General features: G+C 55.5%; 3 protein-coding genes across 3 annotated transcripts; 1 reads left to right on the top strand and 2 right to left on the bottom strand.

Annotated features, from left to right (window-relative positions):
* Positions 1–224: 224 nt before the first annotated feature.
* On the bottom strand, positions 225–4,386 carry CH63R_09285 (Nuclear migration protein; the record flags this gene model as incomplete). The annotated part of the gene is made up of 4 exons (XM_018304259.1): positions 225–1,258; positions 1,308–1,503; positions 1,649–1,791; positions 1,812–4,386. The coding sequence occupies 4 exons, from the start codon at positions 4,384–4,386 to the stop codon at positions 225–227; spliced, it is 3,948 nt and encodes a 1,315-aa protein (XP_018156282.1).
* A 9,937-nt stretch (positions 4,387–14,323) lies between these two features.
* CH63R_09284 (haloacid dehalogenase) lies at positions 14,324–15,160 on the top strand (the record flags this gene model as incomplete). The annotated part of the gene is made up of 1 exon (XM_018304258.1): positions 14,324–15,160. The coding sequence occupies one exon, from the start codon at positions 14,324–14,326 to the stop codon at positions 15,158–15,160; it is 837 nt and encodes a 278-aa protein (XP_018156281.1).
* Positions 15,161–18,812: 3,652 nt separating this feature from the next.
* Positions 18,813–19,380, bottom strand: CH63R_09283 (uncharacterized protein; the record flags this gene model as incomplete). Its single annotated transcript, XM_018304257.1, has 2 exons — positions 18,813–19,199; positions 19,270–19,380. 2 exons carry the CDS (start codon positions 19,378–19,380, stop codon positions 18,813–18,815), a joined length of 498 nt encoding a protein of 165 aa, XP_018156280.1.
* Between the last annotated feature and the right edge of the window lie 3,181 nt (positions 19,381–22,561).

Raw genomic sequence — 22,561 nt, 5'->3', positions numbered from 1 at the left:
TTTTCGAAGACATACTTACTACCGGCAGCCATCTGCCTTCCCGTACCTCTCCAAACTCCTAGCACAAAGGCTGTCCTGGGACATGGTCCTGTTTTAACAACCACATACCTTACTTACACACAAGAAATAGTACACAATTGGGTATCGAAAGAATGCAATCCCGCGCGCTCCGGTCCAATCCTTTCGCAACAGGGAACGATGTAGATGACTGAACGCCCCAGGGGTTAGAAGCCCTTGAACGGGTCATCTCTGAAGTAGTCTTCTTCTCCAGCCACTCGGCTACCACCATGGTAGCCGTCTGTGCCACGCGTGCCGCGAGAGCTGTAGCTGTCTCGGTGGCGGCTGCGGCTCTGGCGACGTCGAAGTTCTTTGCTCCGTCTTCGGGCTCGATACCGGTATTCCTCGTGCTCATCGGGGTCTCTGTCAAATCCTGAGTACGCCAAGGGACTGATGAAGGCTTCCATTCGCACTGTGCCGATGGCGTCGAAGAAGTTGCCGCCTGGCCGTGACGAGGCTTCTGAAGTGCGCTGGGAGCCGGCGGTGCTGATGCCCCAACTCTGTCTGCTCGAACCCTGCGACGGTTGAGACTGGTATATATCTGATGATCCTGCCGTGCCGACGCTGTTGCCAGCGTTGCTGTTGGTGTAGCTGTGTTGCCCCACGCTGCCCGGCCCAGAAAAGCCGCGGAAGGAGAGCGGCGGTGGGACATGACCTCCGGTATTGCTTCGTTTTCTTCCATGGACCGTGGTTTGGTTTGAGCGCTCAGTGAACCGGGGGATGAAGGGGGGTTCGGCCGCGTCTCCGGATTGCTCGCGCTGATGGTTGTTGTTCGGCATGGACGCGAATGCCTCCGCATGTCTGTAACCGGACGCATCGCCTGTCCTTGACGAGGGAATGCTAGGAACACTTGGGATACTTGGCGGGCCTGCGCTCCTAACAACCGAGGGGGGGGCCTTGCTCTTTGTCAGTCGAATCGAGTCACGAATGCCAGGTCGCCTGGTAGGTTGTGGCGGTTCGAAATCCGGTACCGTTGTTTCCTTCACAGGTTGCGGAGTCGCAATAATTTCTGGAATTGCCTGGGTCGAATGTGCCAGGAAAGAAAGCGCCGTGAGCCACACATAGTGTCGCTCAGAAGACGTGGCGGTGAACTTCAACGCTCGCTGCGGCGTCAAGATAAGAATCGAACGGTTGAAGACAGCCCCCTGGTTCTTGGGAGCAGGGTTGTCGTCCTTGACATCGAGCACGGACTGGATTGTTACTGCTCATTTTTAGCTTGCTTCTCATGATATATGAAGGTTGTCACGTACGTTTCCGGCCGGTCTTGCCCATCAAAGCACTACCGGATGACGGCTGCTTGCTGCTCCAGAGGATGGCCCGCTCGTAAGGGGCCAGCCAAACCCATCGCTTGTGGCGGTCATTGCTGGAATCGTCCTTGCCGCTATCGGGCACTCCGAATGACTTGCGTCTCCTGACGTATTTGAACATCCATTCACCAACCATGGTCTGGGCTATGGCGTCGACAACTCCAGTGGCTTGCGACGCGCCATTGGAAGCACCGCCGACAGAGTTGACGTCCGTTGTGGCGGTCTGGGCCGTCGTGGTCGACAGCCTTGACTTGTGCGACCTGTAGTGGGAGCTTGTGTCGTACCGAGGGCTGGTAATATCGTTGTACGGAAGAGGCGGCAGGCTTGGGCTCTCTGGCGCTTCGGTCGTTTCCGAGAAGGGAGGCGGGGACCTGCTTCCTTGTCTGCGGGATCTCTGATTCCGGGGAAGGGCGGCCGCCGATCGTACCTTGCGAATGCTGTTAGTACGGTGAATGCTGCCGGCACGGTAGTGGCTGCGACCAATGCCTCGGCGATGCCACGGTGCGTCCATCTTTGTCGGGCTCCGCTGGCCATCACTCGGGGCACTGGCACTGAACGGTGGTCGCCGAGAGCTGGCCCGGGTTGGGATAGGGAAAGGAGGATCACGAGGTTCCGGAAGACTGGGGCTTCTGGGGCGGCCCTGATGGCTGGCAATGCCGCTCTGGATCATGGCGGCCTTTCGCATGACATTCTGCTTGCCGGACGGCCCAACAGAAGTCTTCTCGTAGCCCCTGACCGTAGGCTTCGCTGGGGGCTTCTTGACGGCCATGTCTCTGTTGTCCAGGTTGTAGCTGTAACTTTCGGTTCCGATTGGACGCACTGAGCCCCTCATGGGTACAGACTTCTTGGTCTGCTCCGGTGATGCCGCAAATGTGCTGACAGATGTGCGATTAGACGCCCGAGAGTCCGTCATTCTCATTCCAGGAGCGGACAGGGCGGTTCGGTACTCGGAGTCGCTCACATCAGCATCAAACTCGTCCTGCTCATCAGAGCTCTGAGCGTCTTGAAACCCAGCGAACAGACTGCTGAAGCGATGCGGACGTCGCATGGGCGCGGTATGGCTTGACAAAGGCCCGTCATCGTTGTTACCGGGATAGGCGTCACGGGTTTGCTCCCCAAAAACGGGTGAAACGGGCGGGGATGAGGGCATATCCGTAAGGCTGCGCTTGCTAGTGAGTCTCCTCGGGTTTCTCGGCGGCAGTTGTCCAGGGACAGGAGTAAAGTGCCGTGGATCATCGGTCGTGATGGCGGTTGCAATGACGGGAGACGAGGGTCTCGATGTGATTGCTGAAGGGCGCAGGTGGACGGGGAGATTGGCCAGTCGCTTATCTGAAAGGATCTCTTCGGTCTGGACAGCAGTAGACCGTGTCTCTACCGAGGAGATGATTGACACTTGGCAACCAAAGTCTTTGAAGTATTGCGGAAGTCGGGGCTCCCGCGGCGTCGTTGGGCGGCTCGAGGGCGGAATAATGCTAATGCTTGGAATTCTCAGTTCCTGCGTCGGTCGCAAGACCGGGGGAGACTGAGGCTTCTCCTCGGGCTTGTCCGTCTGTGTCAAGGTCGACACCATTTCGGTGGGTGGGCTCTCAGGGGGCGGTGTCATGGACCTGTACGGCGATTTGGGCGTCTTGGGAGGACTCAGAGGCTCCTCGGCTGTCTGTGAGCCCGCCGAGACCATTTGGTGGAATGGGCGCGGCTCGATAGACAACGGTCGGTTGATGTGGACGCGCTTGCGCCGTTGGTTGGCCTCCACCTCCCACTCACCTCTGGGAGTGGCCTCGACTTCCGGGAGTTTCTCCACCCGAACAGGGGGTTCAGGTGTTGCTGGCTTGATTGGATCCAGCTTCGGTGACGGAGGAGGCGAGTACTGAATGCCAGTGTCTGCGTAGGTGACCTTTGGCGGCGGCGGCGGAGGGGGTGGCATCAAATCCTCGTCGTCTTCTTGAATCCCGTCTTCCAGTGCCTCCAAAACTGTCTGGTTCATCCAAAGTCTGCCTCGAGTCACGCTTCCCGGACGTTGAGGGCTTTCCAGACTTTGGTTTCTTCGATGAATTCTCGACAAAACGCTGTCGCGACTGAACGTTCGGGTGTGACGGTGGTAGGAAAGGGCGCTCTCACGTCCGCCATCATCGGTTTGCCAGTCGTCATCGCCTTCGAGGTTGAGTTCGTCGGCCAGAGAGTTGCCATTCAAGACTTTGACGGGACTCTGCTGCATGGAGAACCGGACGCTGTTGGTCATGCTCATGGTTCGGACGCTCGCCGCATCGTTGTCCTTTTGATCCTCCGTTTCGCTGTCATGACCGTTGCCGTTGGCCTGAGCAGCCTGGTAGGCGGCGACCTCATCCAGGACGGCCTTCAAGCGGCTCTCGGCAACGTGGACTCTGCGTTCATACTTGCGCTTCTCTTCCTCCCAGGAGTCTTTGTCTTGGGCCCATAGGTCGTGAACCCTTTGCGAGTCTTCTTCCTGGCTTCGGATCTTTCTTTGAGCGACTTCAAGCCTCTTCTTCGCTTCCGCGATGGAGTCAACGGCCTCGTCCCTCTCGCGGGCAAGCTCGCCAATCGCCGAGGAGGTGCCGCCTTCGAGTAGGGCCAATTGACGTTGCAGCGAGCGGCTCTCTTTGATGGCGGTGGCTGCCGACTCCTGGAGCGACTCCTGCTCCTGGCGCGAGGCATGTAAAGACACCTCGAGATTTTCGATGAGCTTCGCCTTATCTTCTTGATCTCGCCTCAAGTTCAGGATCTCGGCAACGAGGTTGGCGTGCAAGGTTGGTGTGAAACGACGCGGGTCGAGGACACTGATGCCATCTTCGTTGGTCATATTTCGGGATGAGCGTTTGGAGCCCTTGTCGTTCTGGGGAACGGGAGGAGGTGAAGGGCTCTTCTTCCCATTTGGAGGGGTGGCTGAGCGGCGAGACTTTCTCGAGCTTCGTGATGGTGTTCTGTAGGGTGTATCCTGGGGTGTAGGCAACGCCGTCACGGCGGCGTCGCCCCTGGACTCGTCCTCGGTTTCCCAGACAGCCATGTTGACTGAAAGACGGAGACAGAGAGGAAAAGTCGCAATGAGGTGTTGAGGGCGGAGTGGTCCCCAATTGAACCTCTCAAGAGGAAGTTGTAAGCATTCAGGTTTGGGTCGACCGGCTTACAGCGAGGAAGTGTGCTTGGATCGCCAGCCGTTTTGGAGAAAATGGAAAGTAGGGGATCAAAGCACACAGCTGGTCCCCAGGGATCCTTGCTGTCGGTGGAAATGACAGGCACCAGAGGAGCAGTCCGACCGCGCGATCAGTGGCGCATTGACGCTGTTTAACCCCCACTGGCTTTTGGTTAGTTTTCAGTGCGGCGGGAGAGGCACATTGGAGGGAAAAGCCGAAAGGCTGTGTCAAGGAAGATGCATGAAATTGGCTTGGTGAAACTTACGATGTGGTAATGCTGTCCTACTGCGTCGCGGGCGCAGCAGTTCTTGTCAAAGAGGTGACAAATGATAGGTGACGGCGGACGGCCCAAATAATTGGAAAAGAAACAAGGGCAGATTCGCTCAAGTGGCCGTTGCTGGACGATTGGGACTCGGCTTAGCATGAAGTCCACGGAACCCAGACGGTATAAGGGGCGTATGATGACCGGGGAGGGATGTTCGGGTACAGTTTTGGAGGGCTGCCCACCTTGACAGGGAAATATAGCAACTAAATCCAGGTTTGAAACTGTCTGGCTTTCGAAGCCTTGAAGAACGTCGGGAAAGGAAAAGCAGGGGGGAAAGCGATCGAAGGGGTCGGCAGTCGCAATAACAATTGACAAGACAATGCCAGGGTCGCGGTATGTCGAGAGCGATTCTATGTTGACATGGCATTCGGCAGGTCGAGTTTGAAAATCCGAGGTGGGATGTCGCATGCGACACCAGGTAGGTAGTTAGATCGGTTGTAGAAGGATCGAATTGAAGGAAACGGGCAAGCGAAAAGGTTGACGAATGTACAAGGCGAGGTGGTCTGCCGATTATATGACTGAAAGCCGGCGACACGTCGGGGAAGAAACGTTGGTCGGGCGAGACACGCGGCGCGAGAGAGTGCGGAAGGAGGAACAGCTGCGTGTGAAGGCTTGTCTCGCGCGGTTCTGGTGGAGGGGGGGCTGTGGTCAGCCTCTTCTCTTGGAGGTCACTCCTTCTTTTCTTCTGAAGCAGCTTCTCCCGCAGCGATCAGACCGGAAGACGGAGGTTCGTCTGAGACCCTCGGAGGGTGCTTACCGAGCGTGGCGGACTGGACGGTCGATAGTTTGTCGGAAGTTTTAGAAACAAGTGTAGGGGGAGAAAAAGCAACGGCGCGCCGGTTGGTTCGAGACAATGACAAGACAGAACAAATGGAACAAAGTGAAGGGTGGTAGAGGTCAAGTAGGAAAATAAGTAAGGAATGTACAACTGCCAACAGTTAAGTGGCAAGTCAAAATGGACAGATGCACGGAGGATCGATCGTACAGCGGTAGGACGTGTATCCTAACAAGGCGGAGGACAGAAGCTACATCCGAGGCCGAATGGCGTAACAATGGCAGCGCCTCTGCAGAATCGGAGGTGGACGAGGAGGAGGAGAAGGAGGGAAGAGGCTGAGAGAGACAAAGAGGGCGAGGCGCAAGAACTGAGAGTCAAGACCCAATTCCGTTGTTGCGAGCATGGGACAGTGTGGACAGGCTGAGATGGGATGGAAATATTGGGACGAGCCAGGGTCGAGGAGCATGGGGATGGACAAAAATCACTACACCAAAGTACCTACCCATGTAGGTTGGTAGGGTAGATGCCGGGGGGGGGTCAACCGACAACCGTCAGGAGGAGGACAAACCAAAGTGGAGATAGATGCAGCGATGACGGGGAAGCCACGAGAGACAACTGAGGAGAGGAAAGACCCCATAACCATAGAAACTTACCTACCTACCTAGTACCTGAGATACCCGTGCTACGGCAAATAATCAGATGTGCTGGCTACCTACCTAGGTATGTTCAGATAGTCGTTGTGAATGGAACGACGCAGGCCAGCAAAAGGCATGTCAACCGGGCGGGAGGTGCAGATGCGAATGCAGAAGCAGACAATAAATGCTTGCTGCGTCTGCCTGTGCCTCTGTGCCGTGCCGTGTTGCTGTGATGTGATGTGATGTGATGTGCGGGCATGCCTAGTCTTCATGCTTGTTGGGGCAGCCGGCTTTCAGCTTCGCAACGGTTCGACTGGCTGGAAGCTACGGGATGCACTGTGATGGATGGGATCATGGACATGAACCACACTCAATGTGCGCCCCCTGACCTCTGGGACGAGCTAGATTGGGGTGGACATCGTAGCGACCAAGGCTGTGATTGGGAAGCGAGCCAGAAACCCAGATGGGGGAGGGGACGAGAGACGAGACGACATGGAAATAAATTAGTCGGGTCCAGGTACCACCTGTTCGTACAAGCGCACACGACGACTCAACGGTCCAGCCACGCACGATACGAATGGCAAGACGGACTTGACTCTTAGGAGGGGTTTCCTCCGTTTAGTTTTAGAAAGGCCGCCCGCTCCTGATTGGAGCGAGCACCTTTGGTAAAAATTGAAATGATACTCTTCATCCCATCCGCTCACTGCCGTTTCATGGCTTACTCATGCAATTCGTCACCAGAGTCTGCTGGAAACGACAAAGGCCTGCATGCGCATACGATAACCTCTCTTACCCGTTTTTAGTCTTACTCTTTTACTCCTGCAATGCAGAAGTTACTTGCTCCGAAACCCAAAGAAAAGGATGATTGGCAGGGGAGGAGGGGAGAGCTAGCTGCCCACCGCCGGTTCCGTCTGCCCGCTACAGAAGTGGACGGAGATTTCTCGAGCCAAACAGCTACCGACCGCACTTGGCCGGAGTCATGTAAAGACGATCACTGGAGAAGAAAAGCAAGCCAGCGTAAGAAAAAGGGTCCTCGACAAACCAAACGTCAACGCCACCACCACCGGCATGCACCCAGTCATGATTATTTCAATTGCAGCACGTCGAAGTCCGCCAGCCATCGACCGTTGACCGTGAGGTAGGTACTCGAGGCGTCGACACGCACGTGGGCGGTTGGTCTTTTCTTTTCTTATCTTTTCACTTAAGCGAGGAAGAAAAAAACTTGATAATTCGGTTGTTGAAAGAAGATGATGGATGACCTTCCTTTTCCGCTGAGAGCAGGTACTCTCGATCGTAAGTGACGGGAATTGACAGACAAGTGAGGACAAGTGAGAAGGAAGTACGTATCTACCCGTGTCCTGGAAGGCACATCTTCGTCAAGGTTCTCCACTTTTCACGATACAGGCGAGAAGAAACCGCTGTGAGCTTGCCAAGTCGGACGGCGTCTTTCAGCGTCCGCGAAACTCTGTTGCCTCTTAAGATAGAGAAAGAGAGAGCGAGACGCACCTGCACCTGCACCTGCACCTGTACCCTAGCTTGGCAAGAAACAAATCTCACGGTGAAACAACACTGGAGGGACAAACGATACTGATTGCCCGAGCTACTGTATAGTGTGTACATGAATGTACACTAGGCTGGGAAGTCCCTCCTCCAGCCATGGCCCCTGCCTGTTCTTGCTCCAACAGGAAGGATGCAAAGACATCCGGGCAAGGCACGACTGGGGATGCCCTCATCTCAGTTGGGACTCGTAAGAGCTACCAGAATCCCCGCTAACGCCCTTTGGTTCGTTTAAAAGTGGGGGAAGAGGAAAAGCCATTTGGGCAGGGGAGAACGCTAGACTAGGTAGGGAGCTCTTTCCAGGGGGGGGGGGGGGGGGGGTTGCAAAGTTGCACATCCAGGAGATACCCAGGCTGCCAGGGCCCACAGCAGAAGAAGGAAAGCAATTTCACCCACCAACCCGTCTTGGGTCTTAGGACCTGGGTCCGCCGGGCCTTCTGCTGTGCTGTGTATTTGTATTCAATTCGGAGCTTCAGGCTTCATCGTCGAATGGGAACTGAGCCAGCTTGAAGCCCGCAATTTCCTGCATGCGCTGATCACACTTCCCGTCACCCGCCATCACTCGCCATTATCGTGCCGTCGTCGCCTCTCGTTCCATGCGTCTGTCTCTGGACCACCACTCGTCGTTTCTCTGCTTGTTTCCGCGCCGTCCAACGTTGAACACGTCTCAAGTAAAAACGTCGAGCGAGGTTGACCAATTTCCCTCAGACTTCAGCCTCTCCTCCTCGCCCGCTTCACTCGCGCCATGGCATGGCCATCGTGTGCATGCACAAGCTGATGAGGTACGTGGTGTACGGATACGTGGTAGATGTCTTTCCAACTGCCAGAAGTCCATACAGTTGCATCACGATGCTCCGCCTCTCGTCTCGCAATGTCTTGTCATCGCATTGTCTCCTTTCTTTTTTCTCAAATACATTGACAATGTTGTTGTTCCCCGCTGTCTCATTTACCTCGCGGTCATTCGTCCCCACGAAGCACAACGTCAGGGGGGCCACGACTGAATCGCCTGACAGCAAGACCCTCCGCTGTCAATCTCGATGTGTTTGGATATGGATACACAGCCGGCCAGATATGCCGACACTGTCAATCCTTCGAAGGACTGTGCACACGCACGCACAAACAGGTCCCTGCTGTGTCCAGAGGCACCATGAACGCCCGCTCTTGACTGGATCAAGGCCCCAAGGATGCCCCCCGATGAATAAACTTTGGTTCCTCAACCCCTCGAACTGCCGGCTCTCGCCGGCCACACCATGCTGAGATCAGAGCTTTTGCCGTCTCGCCTTGTCAAGAAAAGAAGAAAAAAGCAGACTCAGCCGCCGTCAGAGATAAACTACCTCTTTTCCTTGGGGCGTTGAGGCTTGACTCAGGAGTCAAGCCTCGATATCCACCATCGATAAGGCACTTGGACGTCGGTTTGTCACGCCCCGTAGCGTGTAGCACTTTGCACGAAGACGACCAATTTGCAAGCAGAAACGGGCCACGAAGAGGGGGAAACGAAAACAACACACAAAGACCACATCTGACGATTTCCAACCACCAAGACAGAAACACCCACCCCTGCGACAGGCCTCGAATGCAGGCCAAAGGCGCAGTCACAGGCACGAAATCTTGTTGGAGACCGTTGGACGTGTGATATTCCTTCCGTGCCTGGGCTCTCTGCAGACTGCATCCGTATCCGCGCCTGCACGTCGCATTCGCTGTGCCGCTGGCCCGCTCTGCAGCCCAGCCCACGACTTCACAATCCCAGCAAGCCGCCTCTGCATTCTCATCACTCACGGCCAACAAGACGGATATTCCGTGGGGCCGCCACGACGGAGCGACTTCGTCAAGTTCGGTCATTGGCTCCTTTCGCGGTGGCTCCCCGGTATTAGCTCCCGGTATCACCACGGGAAGCGGATCGCTATCCATTGTCTGTTCGCGCGATTGAAAAACCCGAGTCTTAATTCGAGTGTGTTTGGCTCGAGTGGGAAATGATTCCATCTTCACCTTTTCGGGGGTTTGGCTTTCTGCGCCGCAGCCACCGGGTAATAATCCCTCACTGTACATCCTACCGGCTTAACTCATGACTTGGCCATGACGGATGATTCCAGCACCTCAGACTCGCAGATCGGCTGGGTCCCGTGTCCTGGCTTTGGAGTGAGGGGTTCTAACAGTGCGGAATGCGGTTCGATATCCGGATGGAAACCTGGGTCAGTGTCCAACTGTTTCCAGGTTTAAGCAAACCCCTTTCCCAACATGGAGACCGTGGCCGCGCAAGCAAGATTGAATCCCCAGTCCAGACGGTCCTGTAAGCTACTCGGCAGGCTTGCAAGCCTCCGGCGCCGCCGCGTCGGTTCGCGCCCCCTCCTGGCAATCTCTGGCTCGATCCCTCGCGACCGGTCCGCACTAATCAAATGCGCCGTCCATGCTCGTTGGTCCCGTTATCAGACACAGGGAGTATCATGATCTAGGCTTCCCCTCACGAACCGCCATGTTCCCCGGTCTATCCTCGTCCTCAAATGCCTCGTCAGCATCGGACCTTGATCCGATCCCGCGTCATTTGGAGTCTGCCCCCGTCAATGACAGACGAACAGGGCCTCTTGTAGAAAGCAAAAGGCTACCTTCCGTAAGAGAGGCTTGCGCTAGTCGGCCAATCATTCGACTCGCCGCCATCTTGGTGTCGGTCGGTGTGTGTTGGAATGCTTTCCCGGCGCCCAACCCCCAACCCAACCCAGGGTTCTTTCAGTCCAACAGCCAGGCACAGGGAACATGCTTCTTGCGACCTGGTCTGGGCACGTCTGGAGCGCAAACATCGGGGGAGTGGGGTCGATTGCACATCTCGAGACTCAACTCAAGGATGCGCCGATACCTATCCATGAAACGTGGAGCAAAATCGCATGTTCAATGTCATCACGTATTTCCACCGTACGGATGTCTTCCCCGAGATCATCTGCTAGCACAACGACGAAACGTTTACTCACTGTTGTAAGTAACAGGCCCACCAGGCGAATGTCACGCCCGGTCGAGAAACGACTAGATGCCCAATGGACAAGCGTCTAATTACCGCACTCCAGGCGTCGCCTCCGAGTTGTTGCAAGATACCAGGTCCAACGCCACACGGCCCACTGCCAAATACCTCAGTAGTCTTTAGACTATGTTTGCTCGACTGGACTGACATTAACCGTAAGCATCTTGATTACAGCCCATGCCCCTTAGACAACTGTCCCCCACCACTCGCGACAACCAGACGCCACCCGCGTTCCTGAAATTTACACAGTAGAACGGCAGCAATAGTCGAACATCCTTTCGGTGAACTAGGAAAGTGTCGCCCAGCCTGGAGAATGTGAGATAAGAGGTAATGCCACATCGAACTCTCTGACTGATCTCAGTCAAGCTACACCCACCGGTGGTGGCGCGATACAGGTTCTTTTTGGCAAAGCGGAGCATGCGTAGTTACATGCTCGCTCGTAACGACGACCCCCATGCGTAAATGCACGACTGCTGGAGGAGCTTCACAATCCATCGACGCCACATCACGCAGAACCGGTCAGCACAGGATGCGAAGATGTGAAGGGGGAAACAGGACCATGTAGATTGCGAGGTCGTATCCTGTGCGGCCCATCGGACACGGGTCGGAACTCAACCGAGGTCATGTCGAGCCAGCCGATGAAATCGCGGCCTTCACAGGCCAGAGAAGGTGGCAAGCACGTCAAGCCATATACCGGACCAGTTGACGAGTTCTGGGTTGTCTGATACGTGTAAGTTGATCGCGTCGCTGGAGTGTTATCGTCCTTGCCTCCCTCATCGAACCATTGCTCACTAAAGCAGCATCAGCTCGCACGGCGTCATACGGAGCCGCCAAAAACTTTTCCGCGAAAGATGGGGGTGTCATTTCCCGTTGCTTCCCAAAGCAGCCTCATCTTTTAGCCAACCATAACCGCCCCATTCGTGATTCATTCCAGTTATCTTCCGCAGACCCTCCATCTGGTCGGAGATTTCTGTCTTGTTTACTGTGCTTGGGCGATTTACGACATGGACGAAAGGGCTCATCTGGAGGCAGTTTGACTCGTCAGATGTTGAATCTTCCGGACTTCACCTCAGTCAGAGCTTGGGCACGCAGATGCCGCGTGCAGCTGCGGGAGGGGCTCAGACATCCAGACTCCCGGATCTTAGTCACCTAGACGCCTCAGCGCGTGTTTTTGACGATCAGCCCGCCGTGGCCCTGGTCATTAAGGATCCCTCTTACGGTAAATATACGGGGCCGGTGAAGTCTACAAAACTGCGACGCAGCTCTGACTGGCCTCAACATCAAGAGGATCCCCCGAGACATGGGGCCCCTTCGCAGATGATATGTGGACGCGGCTTCCCATTAATTCCGCCATGCGATTGGATGGCCGAGATTAAGCCTGGAGAGGCGGTGGATATCCCTCATCGCAAGGTCGGTGCCGACGCAGAGCATGAAGAGTCGACGAAGCCGCAACCAAGCTTTTACGGACGCCATCGGCTTATTCGACGACACAAATCTGGTTGTGCGGAGCATGTGTGTCCGCCGCCTTGCTTTCTGTTCGGAGCAGCCAACCTTGGGGTCTACGCACCGCTCATTTGACTGTTCGGTATTGGTGTAAAAGCCTCATGGCCTTCCGCCAGTTAATGTCACTCCAGTGCATATTCAGACTTTTATCAGGCATTCGCTTTGTCCTCGCGACAGCCTCGGATGTGAAAGAAAAGCCAAAGTCGCGTCGGGCTCACGATCCTCGTAAGCGCAGGCGACTATCTAATGTAAAGCCCTTCTTCTTCTGAATGCGAACGAGAGATAACCCCTCGCTAGCAAGCCTTGAGGTTGGATACGAGTGAGCTGTTGACTATACCTTGTGGGATACTCGCCCCTTTCTTTCTGACAGCCGACATGAACATAGAATACAGGACGAAGCAACGCGAGGTGATATCGAGTGCTATACATGACGTGCGTATCCTTCAAAATAGTTAAATGCCATAATTGCCGAGCACAATTGCGCGGGTAATAGGGATCGTTGACCTTCCAAAGCCAGCAGATGCCGAGCCACCACCCAACAACTTGGCGAGAGGAACTTCTTGCAGGCTTGTTGTCCAGTCCCGGACAAAATTCGTTAAATGGCGGTCTCGTCGCCCTGCAGTTCTTGCGACGTTCATCTTATGACACGAGAGGTCGACAGCATGGATGTTCGGCATTTTACCAGGCAGGTATTGACGTTGAAGCCGACGTCAAGATCTCACTAGCAGACGAAACAAGGTCCGATTAGGTCATTGTTTCTATCGCCCTGGCCAAACGGAGAGTGGTTTGATGTCATTTCGCGAGGAAATCTTGGAAAAGCTGGCGGTCGCTTCGCCGTCATCTCGTTCATCGTCCCGTGAATTTATCGTTAACCGGCCCTACCTGTTTCCCGCAGATGGAGACACAGAAACAAGATATCGGGGGAGGGGGGTGGTATGTGGCCCAGTCTATGAGGCGCAGCGCCGACGACCTGGTTTCTGGAGATGACGCTTCATTTAGGATCCCTGATGCCGAGTGACCCGCCAGATTGGGCGTCGTCGGCAGTGACGGCGAAGAGGGCGAGGGGCAGCGTGCTTGTAGGGATTCGACGCCGAGATTACCTCAATGAATTGCTGAGTGTCGCCGAAGATAAGCTCGAAATTTCGGTGTGATGAGATGGGATGAAGGTGTGGGCATGGTCATCATCGCAGCACGGCGAAGAGATGGAACTTGGGGTGTCTGGCTTGTTTCATCTTGCTAGATGGCTTACCAAGGTGGTTTTTTCAATGGTTGTCGGCGCCACTGGTTGACGTTTCTTTGCCTCACGTTTACTCGTTTTCGTAGTGTGTGTGTGCTTCGAGATTGATGTATCTTCTAGAGCGCCGTGATGTGAGTGCCGGACGCGGGGTCACTTGGTCTACTCGCATTGTCTTTTCTGGGAGGGCACGACCACACTGTAGTCTTTGATGTGTTTAATTTATGTGTTTGTCTGTCTGTCTGTCTGCTTGTCCACGATGGAATGGTTGCAAATCACGCCAGAGACCGACGCATTCTGTCCAGGCACAAGATCCCGGTCATACTACACAATAGAGATGGCGTGGAAGGGATCGAAACACCGGGCCGTTGTGCTTAGCGTCCGAGAGCTATGTGATATATAATCGGATGAGTAAACGACGACACGATACCGTGCGTTGGACGTCGAGAATTTTCTCCCGCCTGCCCGGTCCGCCGGACGGACAGTGTCTCACCGCGGCCCCTCCCGGATCCCGGGGGATGGGTGGGAGTGGCGGGGGCGGGATGGATCAGTCAGCAGCCGCGGGCCTTTCGACATGCCCGAACCCCGCCTTGACATCACCCGCTCGCCTCTTATCTATAGTACCGATTCCCTTGTCCAAGTCTTGATTCAACGGCATCACGGCCACATCACTCTGACACCGAGAATTCGTCTAAGGGGACACGAAAAAGAGAAAGAAAAAAACACACAGAGAAAAACCTCCAGAAACAGAAACCGAAGCAGAGACAAGCAACCATGTCCGGCATCGGGGGCGATCTCCCTAACATCAGGTCCGAGGACTTGAGCAACCTCAAGGCACTGACCTTTGACGTCTTCGGCACGGTCGTCGACTGGCGCACCTCGGTTGTCGAGGAGCTCGTCTCCCGCGCGCGGGCGAAGCTCTCCTCGACCCCGCCCCCGTCCCCGGCGCTCGCGGCTGAGGAGAGGGACGGGCTCGCGGTGGCGGACTGGGGCCGGTTCGCGCAGGAGTGGCGGGACTCGTACAAGCGCTTTACGCTGGGCTACGTGGCCGGCGAGACGCCGTGGAAGGACGTCGATGCGCACCACCGCGAGAGCCTCGCGGCGTTGCTGAGAGAGTGGGGGCTGGGCCGGGTGTACGGGGACGATGAGGTGCAGGAGATGAGCCTGGTTTGGCACCGGCTGCGGCCATGGGCGGACTCAGCCCCGGGTCTGCGGCGGCTGGGGGCCAAGTTTGTGACCTCGACGCTGTCGAACGGGAACCGAGCGCTCCTCCGGGACCTGGACTCCTCGGGAGGCCTCGGGTTCGGGAGGTTGTTGTCGAGCGAGGACTGGGAGGCGTACAAACCGAGCCCGGAGGTGTACGACGGCGCGGTGACTGCGCTGCTAGGAGAGGGGGGCAGGGCGAGGGAGGTGGCAATGGTGGCGGCGCACCTGGGGGACTTGATGGCGGCGAAAGGGAGGGGAATGAGGACCGTGTACGTCGAGAGGCCCGGGGAGGAGGACTGGGAGAGGGGAGGGGAGGCGTTTGAAGATGCACGGGGGTGGGTTGACATTTGGATCGGGGAGGGGGAGGGCGGGTTCGAGGAGCTCGCTAGGCGGTTGGGCGCTTGAGGTTGGATGTGAGGAGGGGGAGACGGGGGTTGCGGGAAACAGTGAGAGAAGAAGCTACGATGATGTGCAATGGATGAATCGATAGAATAAAATGGCTGTGATGTCCATGGCTCAGAAAGAAGAGTACTGTCAGCCAATTTATTGGATTCGCAGAGTGGATGTATTGCAATCGGAAAGAGACAAACAAGATGGAAGGGTCGGCTCGTGAAATCGATGGAAGTGTCGGGGCTGCTTGAATTTGCAGTGTGATCTTGCAAACGGGGGGGAGGGGGCTTTAGGGAAAGAGGCCTCTTTCCTACTCACGATCCCAGCCATAACGGCAGTGTAATCATCGAAAATTTCTATAACTAAAACCCCTTATGGATTGCATGTCGAACGGTTCGAGATCGGTATGAAAATGGGCCGAGTTCAGAAGTTGTCGCGGGTTGGGAACTGCGTGGTTGTTCTAGACGGCTCTACCAGTGATTACCGCCTGTCCGAGACTATGTGGTATATCAGCCCAGCATTATAAGCTCAAAGTGCAACCATCTTTATGGGCCACGACTCGGACTGGGTGATCATGTTGGCAACCTGGTATCAATCTCCGACAGGAGGACACAGTCTGGAGGTATTCATAAGCACAGCTACACATGTACATCAACTCTTTCAAGCAGCTTTATTTGGTATCGTGGTAATTGGAACCAGTAGTTTCGTAACACGCATTTATCTTACAAACTGTTGTCACTACTTCGAATCAATATCAACCCGAAAGCCCTTAGGTCACTGTCTCTCACCTAAGATACATCCAGTCACCCATCGTCAAAGTCTCCCAAGGAGAGCAGAATTTGGACAACAAGAATCAAAATAAAAGCCATTTTGTGTCTCAAGCTCAGTCGTCGAATCAGAAATATCGATGGGGGTTGCTCCCGGCGATCAACATCCAAGTTATGTTGCTTCAAGCTGTGAATCTGCTTTTAATCCTTTCAACGGAGCGAGAAACCTCACATCTCTACAGACAAGATTCCAACATAATAGAAACACTTTTTAACGGGATCATTGGCCCTTGGTATCGTTCAAACGTTTTGTTTAGCATCTGGAACGAAAGCATGTGTTGACCGTCCATCCACCTACCAACAATACCGGTTGTCTAGGGATAAGAAACACTCGACACTTCCAACCGTGCAGTGATCAATTCAACTAGGTTGACATTTACCTTCATAAAAGTGTAGAGTACTTGATCTTGCACCAAACATGCATCCAACCGCTGGTGGCTCTTCTCGACACCGAAGCAATTAGAAGTCAGCCGAGGGTCCCCCACTGTCGTGCCAAAACCGCCCGACATGTTGAGCTTCACCGACGGGGGCTCAAATCCAGTCTAGGCCATGAAGCAGAGCAGGGCTGAGGATCCTAACGAACAAGCGATCACGTTTGGGGAAAAGCCGGCATTCCATGAATCATGATAGGCGGCCAGCTGCCCTTGAACCCCTCTCGGAAGGCACGGAGTCTGGGCCAGCTTACCGTGGATGGTCGCATGTGATGAAGGAAGGACGCTTTCGAACGACACGCCGCAGAGACACGCTCGAGACACGGCTCTTGGCCGGCAGCCGTCGGTCTCGTCATCTTTCATATTCTCCACTACTACCTCATGGGACTCGGTATTCTCGTCGGGAGCAGCAGTGTGGCATCTTGCGGAGGTGCGGATGCCACAGCAGCATCACCGAAGTGCCTGCGGCATGTGTCCCCGAAGCCAAAAGTAATGAACACGAACACGAGAGCCGACTCAGACGCGCAACGAGAGGCACGCTGATCACAGTCGCATCAGCCCACATACTCGTCCCTTGGTCGGTCGACCTCGCATCAACGGCACCGAAGGAACGCCTTTCCCGTCCACGTCGGCGACTTGGACTCGCGATATGTGCTGTTTTAGACTTTCGAGTAGCGCTGTTCGGCCTTCAGCCCCAATGGCTTGTCCGCCCTCAACTGCCGCCTGGCAGTCAGAACTCGGATCATTCCAAGCGGCGAGATTCGTAGCGGGCAAGCCACCGACCGAACGGACCACTGGGGAGGCGCCCGGCAAACGTTCCCCGTTCCGGCGTAGGGCTCCTCGAGGTCCCCGAAGAGCACCGGTGGAAGCTTGTTTGAGCAACGCGCATCACCACCTCGGCGACGTAACCCATTTCTCTCAGATCGACGTTGCCCTGTCCGAGTTTCCAGACGTCGGGCTCGTCCGCTCTTACTGTTTTTGGGGGCGGGAATCTGCAACTCGGCTGAGCGGACGTGCTCCGTGACGACGCCCTCTGTACTGTTCTACGAAAGCAACCCCACGAAGCACCAATTACCACCCCCCCCTCCTTGGATCTCAAACCTCCCCCACGCGGGATGATGACCCCAACGCCGCGAGCCATCAGTCCCCCTTGGCAGAGTTACGCGACAAAAGATGTTGTACGTAAGTACCTGCATGGCACCAAACACCCCACGCCCGCCGCCGCTCTGCTGAATCCTGATGATGGTTAGAACGAACGAACATGCAGCTACGGGAGGCGGAGGACAACCATTCCGTTCGTTTTGAGTTCAGACTAGCAGTGGGAAATCGCCAGGCGATTGGCCCCATCGGTTGGCATGAGACGACATCCCAACCTCTCCCGTCCGGGCCCCATGGAAATCAGCCCCCCGTGGGTAATGTTTGCACTCTCACGGAACCGATTTGTGATAATAAAAAAATCTGTCAGTCGATTTACCATTCCGCTTTCCGGCCTGGGGGGATAGGATCCTAGAAAGGAGGATTGGGGCAACGGCAGCGGCGGCGGCGGCAGCAGCAACAGCAGCAACAGAAGCAGCGAGAGGCCGTGGTCTCGATTTCGAAAGACTTGATAGAATGAAGCTTGGATGAGGAGATCCTGGAGCAGTAGCCCCAATGACAACCCCCCTTCCCGCTCTCTGACAGGATAAATCTTGGCATACGCCGGGGTAAGATGCCGATGTCGTCGAAGCGGCCGGCCGTTCGTTTCGCGACCAGCTCCGTCGCGAAAAGTGTGCGCGACCGGAGTCCAGCCCCGGGGGCGGTGATTGGCAGGCTCTGTCCGAGAGCCGTGAGGAGAGAGGTAACGCGCATGGGTCCGGGATCCCTCGTCCACCCCCATCCCCCTCCCCCTCCGGAAGGACGACGATGGAAGCCCCGGGGGTCCAAAAGGTCCATGGTCCATCCCGCGTCCCGTTTCCATACAAAAAAAAAAGAGACAGAGGAAGAGAGAGAGAAGGAAAAAAGGCGCGCCACAGCGAGAGCGGACGTCAGCAAGGGTCCTGACTCGGGACCCCTGCAACACCGAAAACCACCGGCCCCCTCGCTGTTGCCTCTTGCTGTCTATTTACCTATAAGATGGCGGTTTAGACGAGCGTGGAAAACACCTTCCTCATTGGGCCTTCGTTCGAAATCCTGAATGGGGGGTTTCCTGGCATTGTGCACGTGGAGCGCGTAGGAAGTGGTGAAGTGAAAAAGAAGGCGGCGGCGGTGGAAAACAGCTCAATGTTGGATTGGACAATTGTCGAATATCGACCGTCGTGTCAGGGTCCGAGATAGACAGCGGCCAGGGCCGGATTGGGCGATAACCAGGTGGCAGAGGACTGGGGAAAAGAGAAAATAGGCATCGGCCTAGATGCCGATCCTCAGTTCTTCTCAGCTGACAATCGTTTGTCCAAAGTGGGAAGACCCTCTTCGAGAGCGGGACACATAGCCCAGGCTGGGAGGCTCTCTCTCACCTGCCGGTGATCTGCAGACCGTCGGGCACGTCAAGGCCGCCATGCTACCCGGATACTCCATAGTATTGACAATACAATTTTTTTTTCTGGGTTTCTCTGTTTTTTTTTTGTCTCTTCCCTTTCTCTCCATGACTCTCCTTTCCCCTTTCTCTCTCCCTCGGTGTGGATCATTCAAAGTTCTGCAGCGACGGCAACACCCAGGAAGACAAAGGAACAAAAGAAGAAAAAGATGAGAAGTGATTTGGAGTCCGAGGATCACGCGTCGAAAGCGAGATGCGGTGAAACGTAACCCCCGGAATGGGCCCTTTTGGACTCTCATCTCAGTTTCTTCAACCAACGGTGCGGGACATACACACACACACACACACACATACCTGGCCGTGTTTCCCTTTTCCTTTGTTCAATCTCATCAACCAGGTCTTGTCTTGATTAGGCAGACCGGTGAGAAGACTCGGCATGGTCTTGGTGGTTTGGTGGCTGCCCATCGCCCGTTGCTACACCGGGCCTCTCACCTTACCTCCAACTCACCTCATTTACCCCGAACTCGTGGCTTTTTTCGGCGGGATCCTTACCGAACCAGCCCCCTTCTCCTCCTCCTCCCTCCAACGTCGACTTGCAGACTGCAGTAGCGACATCAGCATCCTCCATCACCACCCTGGGAGCTTCTTTACCCGACGGAGCACTGCCCCTGGCCTCCTCGGATTGATGGTGTGCGCGAGGATGTGTGAGTGTATGTGTATCGCTGGTTTGGGAACAAGATACCTAGAGTGACGAGCACATGTCCCGTTCAAGGAGGGTAAAGATAGTACGTACCTGGGTACTGTACAGAGACGACGCTGACTGTGCTAGTAGACAGTGTCTAAAGACAGTGTGCGGACAGCTGATCAGCAACCCAAAAAGGACTTGTCAAGTAGCGCCGGCCCCTCCTCCGGACGCACGGACAGCATACCGGCTCCAGCTCCCGCTTTCCGGGCTCGGACTCACTCTTTGCCTTGGTTCTTCTGTTCTCTCGAGTCTCTCTTCTTTGTTCCTGTCAATCGATCAATGCAGCAATGTCCTCCGTGTCTCTCTTCATCCCGTTCAATGACCGGCCGATGACTGATACTTAATTACAAATCCATCCCGAGGAACTCGCATACCTAGCAGCATGTGCTCAGCCTGCGCCGTTGGGGTCTGTGTGATGGCCGCCGAAGGGGAACCAAACAACCATTCAGGCGAGGGGCGGAGCTTACTCCCCCCTTCACCCCAACAGACCACTCGGGAGTTTCCAGCAGGGAGGGAGGGGGAAGGAGGGTCTTGGAAAACTCCCTGAGTCGCGTTTGTGCGAGTGTGCGTGTGCGCGTGCGTAAGGCGGACCCTTTTCTTCCTTTCTTCTCGTCATCGTCTCCAGCAAACGCGCTTCAACATGCTGGACACACTGGATATGGAGCATCAACGTGCCCCTCCCTCCCTCAGCAGTGCCGGCATTACATAGAGAAGAAAAAAAGGGGGGAGGGGGGACCCTTGGGGCACTCTCTGGATGACTTGCCCTGCCTGCCGATAGGACAGGTCAATAATGTCATGCTGATCCGTCCCCTCCCCCCCTTCCCCTCTCTTTCTGTCACGTCTTCGCCAAGGAGAAAAGCCATAGCGATAATAAAAAAAGAGGTCCGTGTTCAAGGGGAGGGGGTGCTGCCGAGAGGCGTTCCACAAGCCCAGTCGGCACCTCTTCCATCGTTTCGACCTTGAGAGGAGCGACGTATTGCAGTTTGAGGAGTAGCGCAGAGAGGGGGGAGAAGACGGGGTGGAGAGGGTACCCCATGAGACACAAAACAGGCCAAGTTCGAGAAACGGATGGAGGGTTGCAACCCATGCACACTGTTATTGAAGAACGCCACAAGAACCAAGGAAAAAGCAAAAAGGAGAGACTTGGTGTTCCGACATAAGCATATCCAGACTCACACCTCTGGCATCACCCCAGACGAGGCCAGCGCGAGTCCAACCGGAGCAACTGCGGCAATAGAGAGCACATCGTTGCACTCGTTCGCCCGTCCTTGAGAGGGAACTGGGTGCCCCTTGGAGAATCAAGCAGATCCCAAAACCAGCCATCGTGAGCGGCAGAAAACAACCCTTAAGACGAGAGAATAGTGGAAGAAGGGCGGAGGGGTTCAGAGGCAAACAGAAATGGGGTTACAATAAAATAAAGCACTGTTGAGAAACAAAGAGGTGCCATTAGGGCGACGACGGGAAGGGGGAACCATCCATCCCATCTCGCATTATACTTTCCGCCCAGAGATGCTTGATATCCAGACACCGAGAAAGCCAAACCCCACCTAAGTCGGCGTGCCACCGCGCGCCATCTGTCGACAAGCTTAAACGTCCGCATTGCACATTGCCCGTCATTGTCATCGCCGTCATCGCCGCCTTGCAGAAGCCCCTCCGGATCACACCCAGCCCTCCACAATCAAAGCAGTCGAGCTTGCTGCGTCAACTCTATCTCCCCTTTGCGCCCTCCCCTTCACCCCACTCCGGGCCTCACAGGGCAGACAAGCACATATGTAAGCTTACCTAGGAAACAGTCCGGTTTCGAAACGGGGAGAACACGAGGACCCCCCAAAAAGAAAAGAAGAGAAAAAAAAGGAAAAGGAAAAAGAAAGAATAACGAGAGTTCTTCAGCGGTTAGAGCCGCTCTTCCACGAGAGGGGAAAAGGCAAACCTCCATCCAAACCCCCTCCTCCCTCTTCCCCGTCATATATCGACCTGGCCGTGAGTGATCACTTTAGACCCAAGCACCCGCCATCGCACATACGGGAGTCGACATACCCTCGGCTCCCGTCACCGTTACTCTCCAATGGTTTTGGACGAGCCAAGCGTCAATCTCTCTCTCTCTCCAACTCACACCAAAGAACTAGTCTCCAAAGATTGGCGTCTCGTCAAAGCAAACAAATAGTCCCCCGAGTGATGATCTGTCGACTTTCTCCAACTCCCCCCTCCCTTCCATCGCCCCCCCCGGCCACGGGCGCAAAGCGCCTCCGTTGCCGCCGGTCCTCACCCCACCCTTTCAACCACCACCGCTCTTTGCATTTCAAAGGGACCCAACTACACAACTCATCGCGCGAACCAGGCGGATGAACAAGGAACATGAAGACGAACAACATGAAACACAACTTGTCTTCTACCAGAGAGAAAGAGAGAAAGAGCCCCGAAACACCACCCATCCCACACACCCCCCGTCCCTCCGAAACGCACACAATCCCTGATCGTTCGTCGCTAGTCGCGACAGACGGGACTACTATCGTCGCGATGCACGCTACAGGTATGCTACGATCTTAGCCTCCGCAACCTGCTAGACCCTTTCCCCCGGCAGGCTGCAGCTCATATCGGCGCAGAGACAAACGACAATCCAAGTCGTCCTACTGCTCGATCCCTAGGCTGGGACACCCGTCGTCTTTACTAGCAACAGACGCCCGGGACGAGGGTTGGGGGGGGGACACCAAGCATGTGTTCGTACCTGTCATGTACCCCGCCCATCACCACCACAAACAACCCCCGAGATGGCTTCAACGCCCCCCTCCCCATCCTTACACAATGCCATTCTTCACAGCCCATCCCCATCGGTTCCCACCTCCTCCAAACCACAGCCACATCCAGCCGCAAGCCACATCGGCCGAGAGCAGACCGCATACT

Source organism: Colletotrichum higginsianum, chromosome 6 (genome assembly GCF_001672515.1).
Source record: "Colletotrichum higginsianum IMI 349063 chromosome 6, whole genome shotgun sequence".
Classification (NCBI taxonomy): domain Eukaryota; kingdom Fungi; phylum Ascomycota; class Sordariomycetes; order Glomerellales; family Glomerellaceae; genus Colletotrichum; species Colletotrichum higginsianum.
Note: the sequence above shows the minus strand (reverse complement) of the source record. Positions and strands in the feature narration are given on the sequence as shown.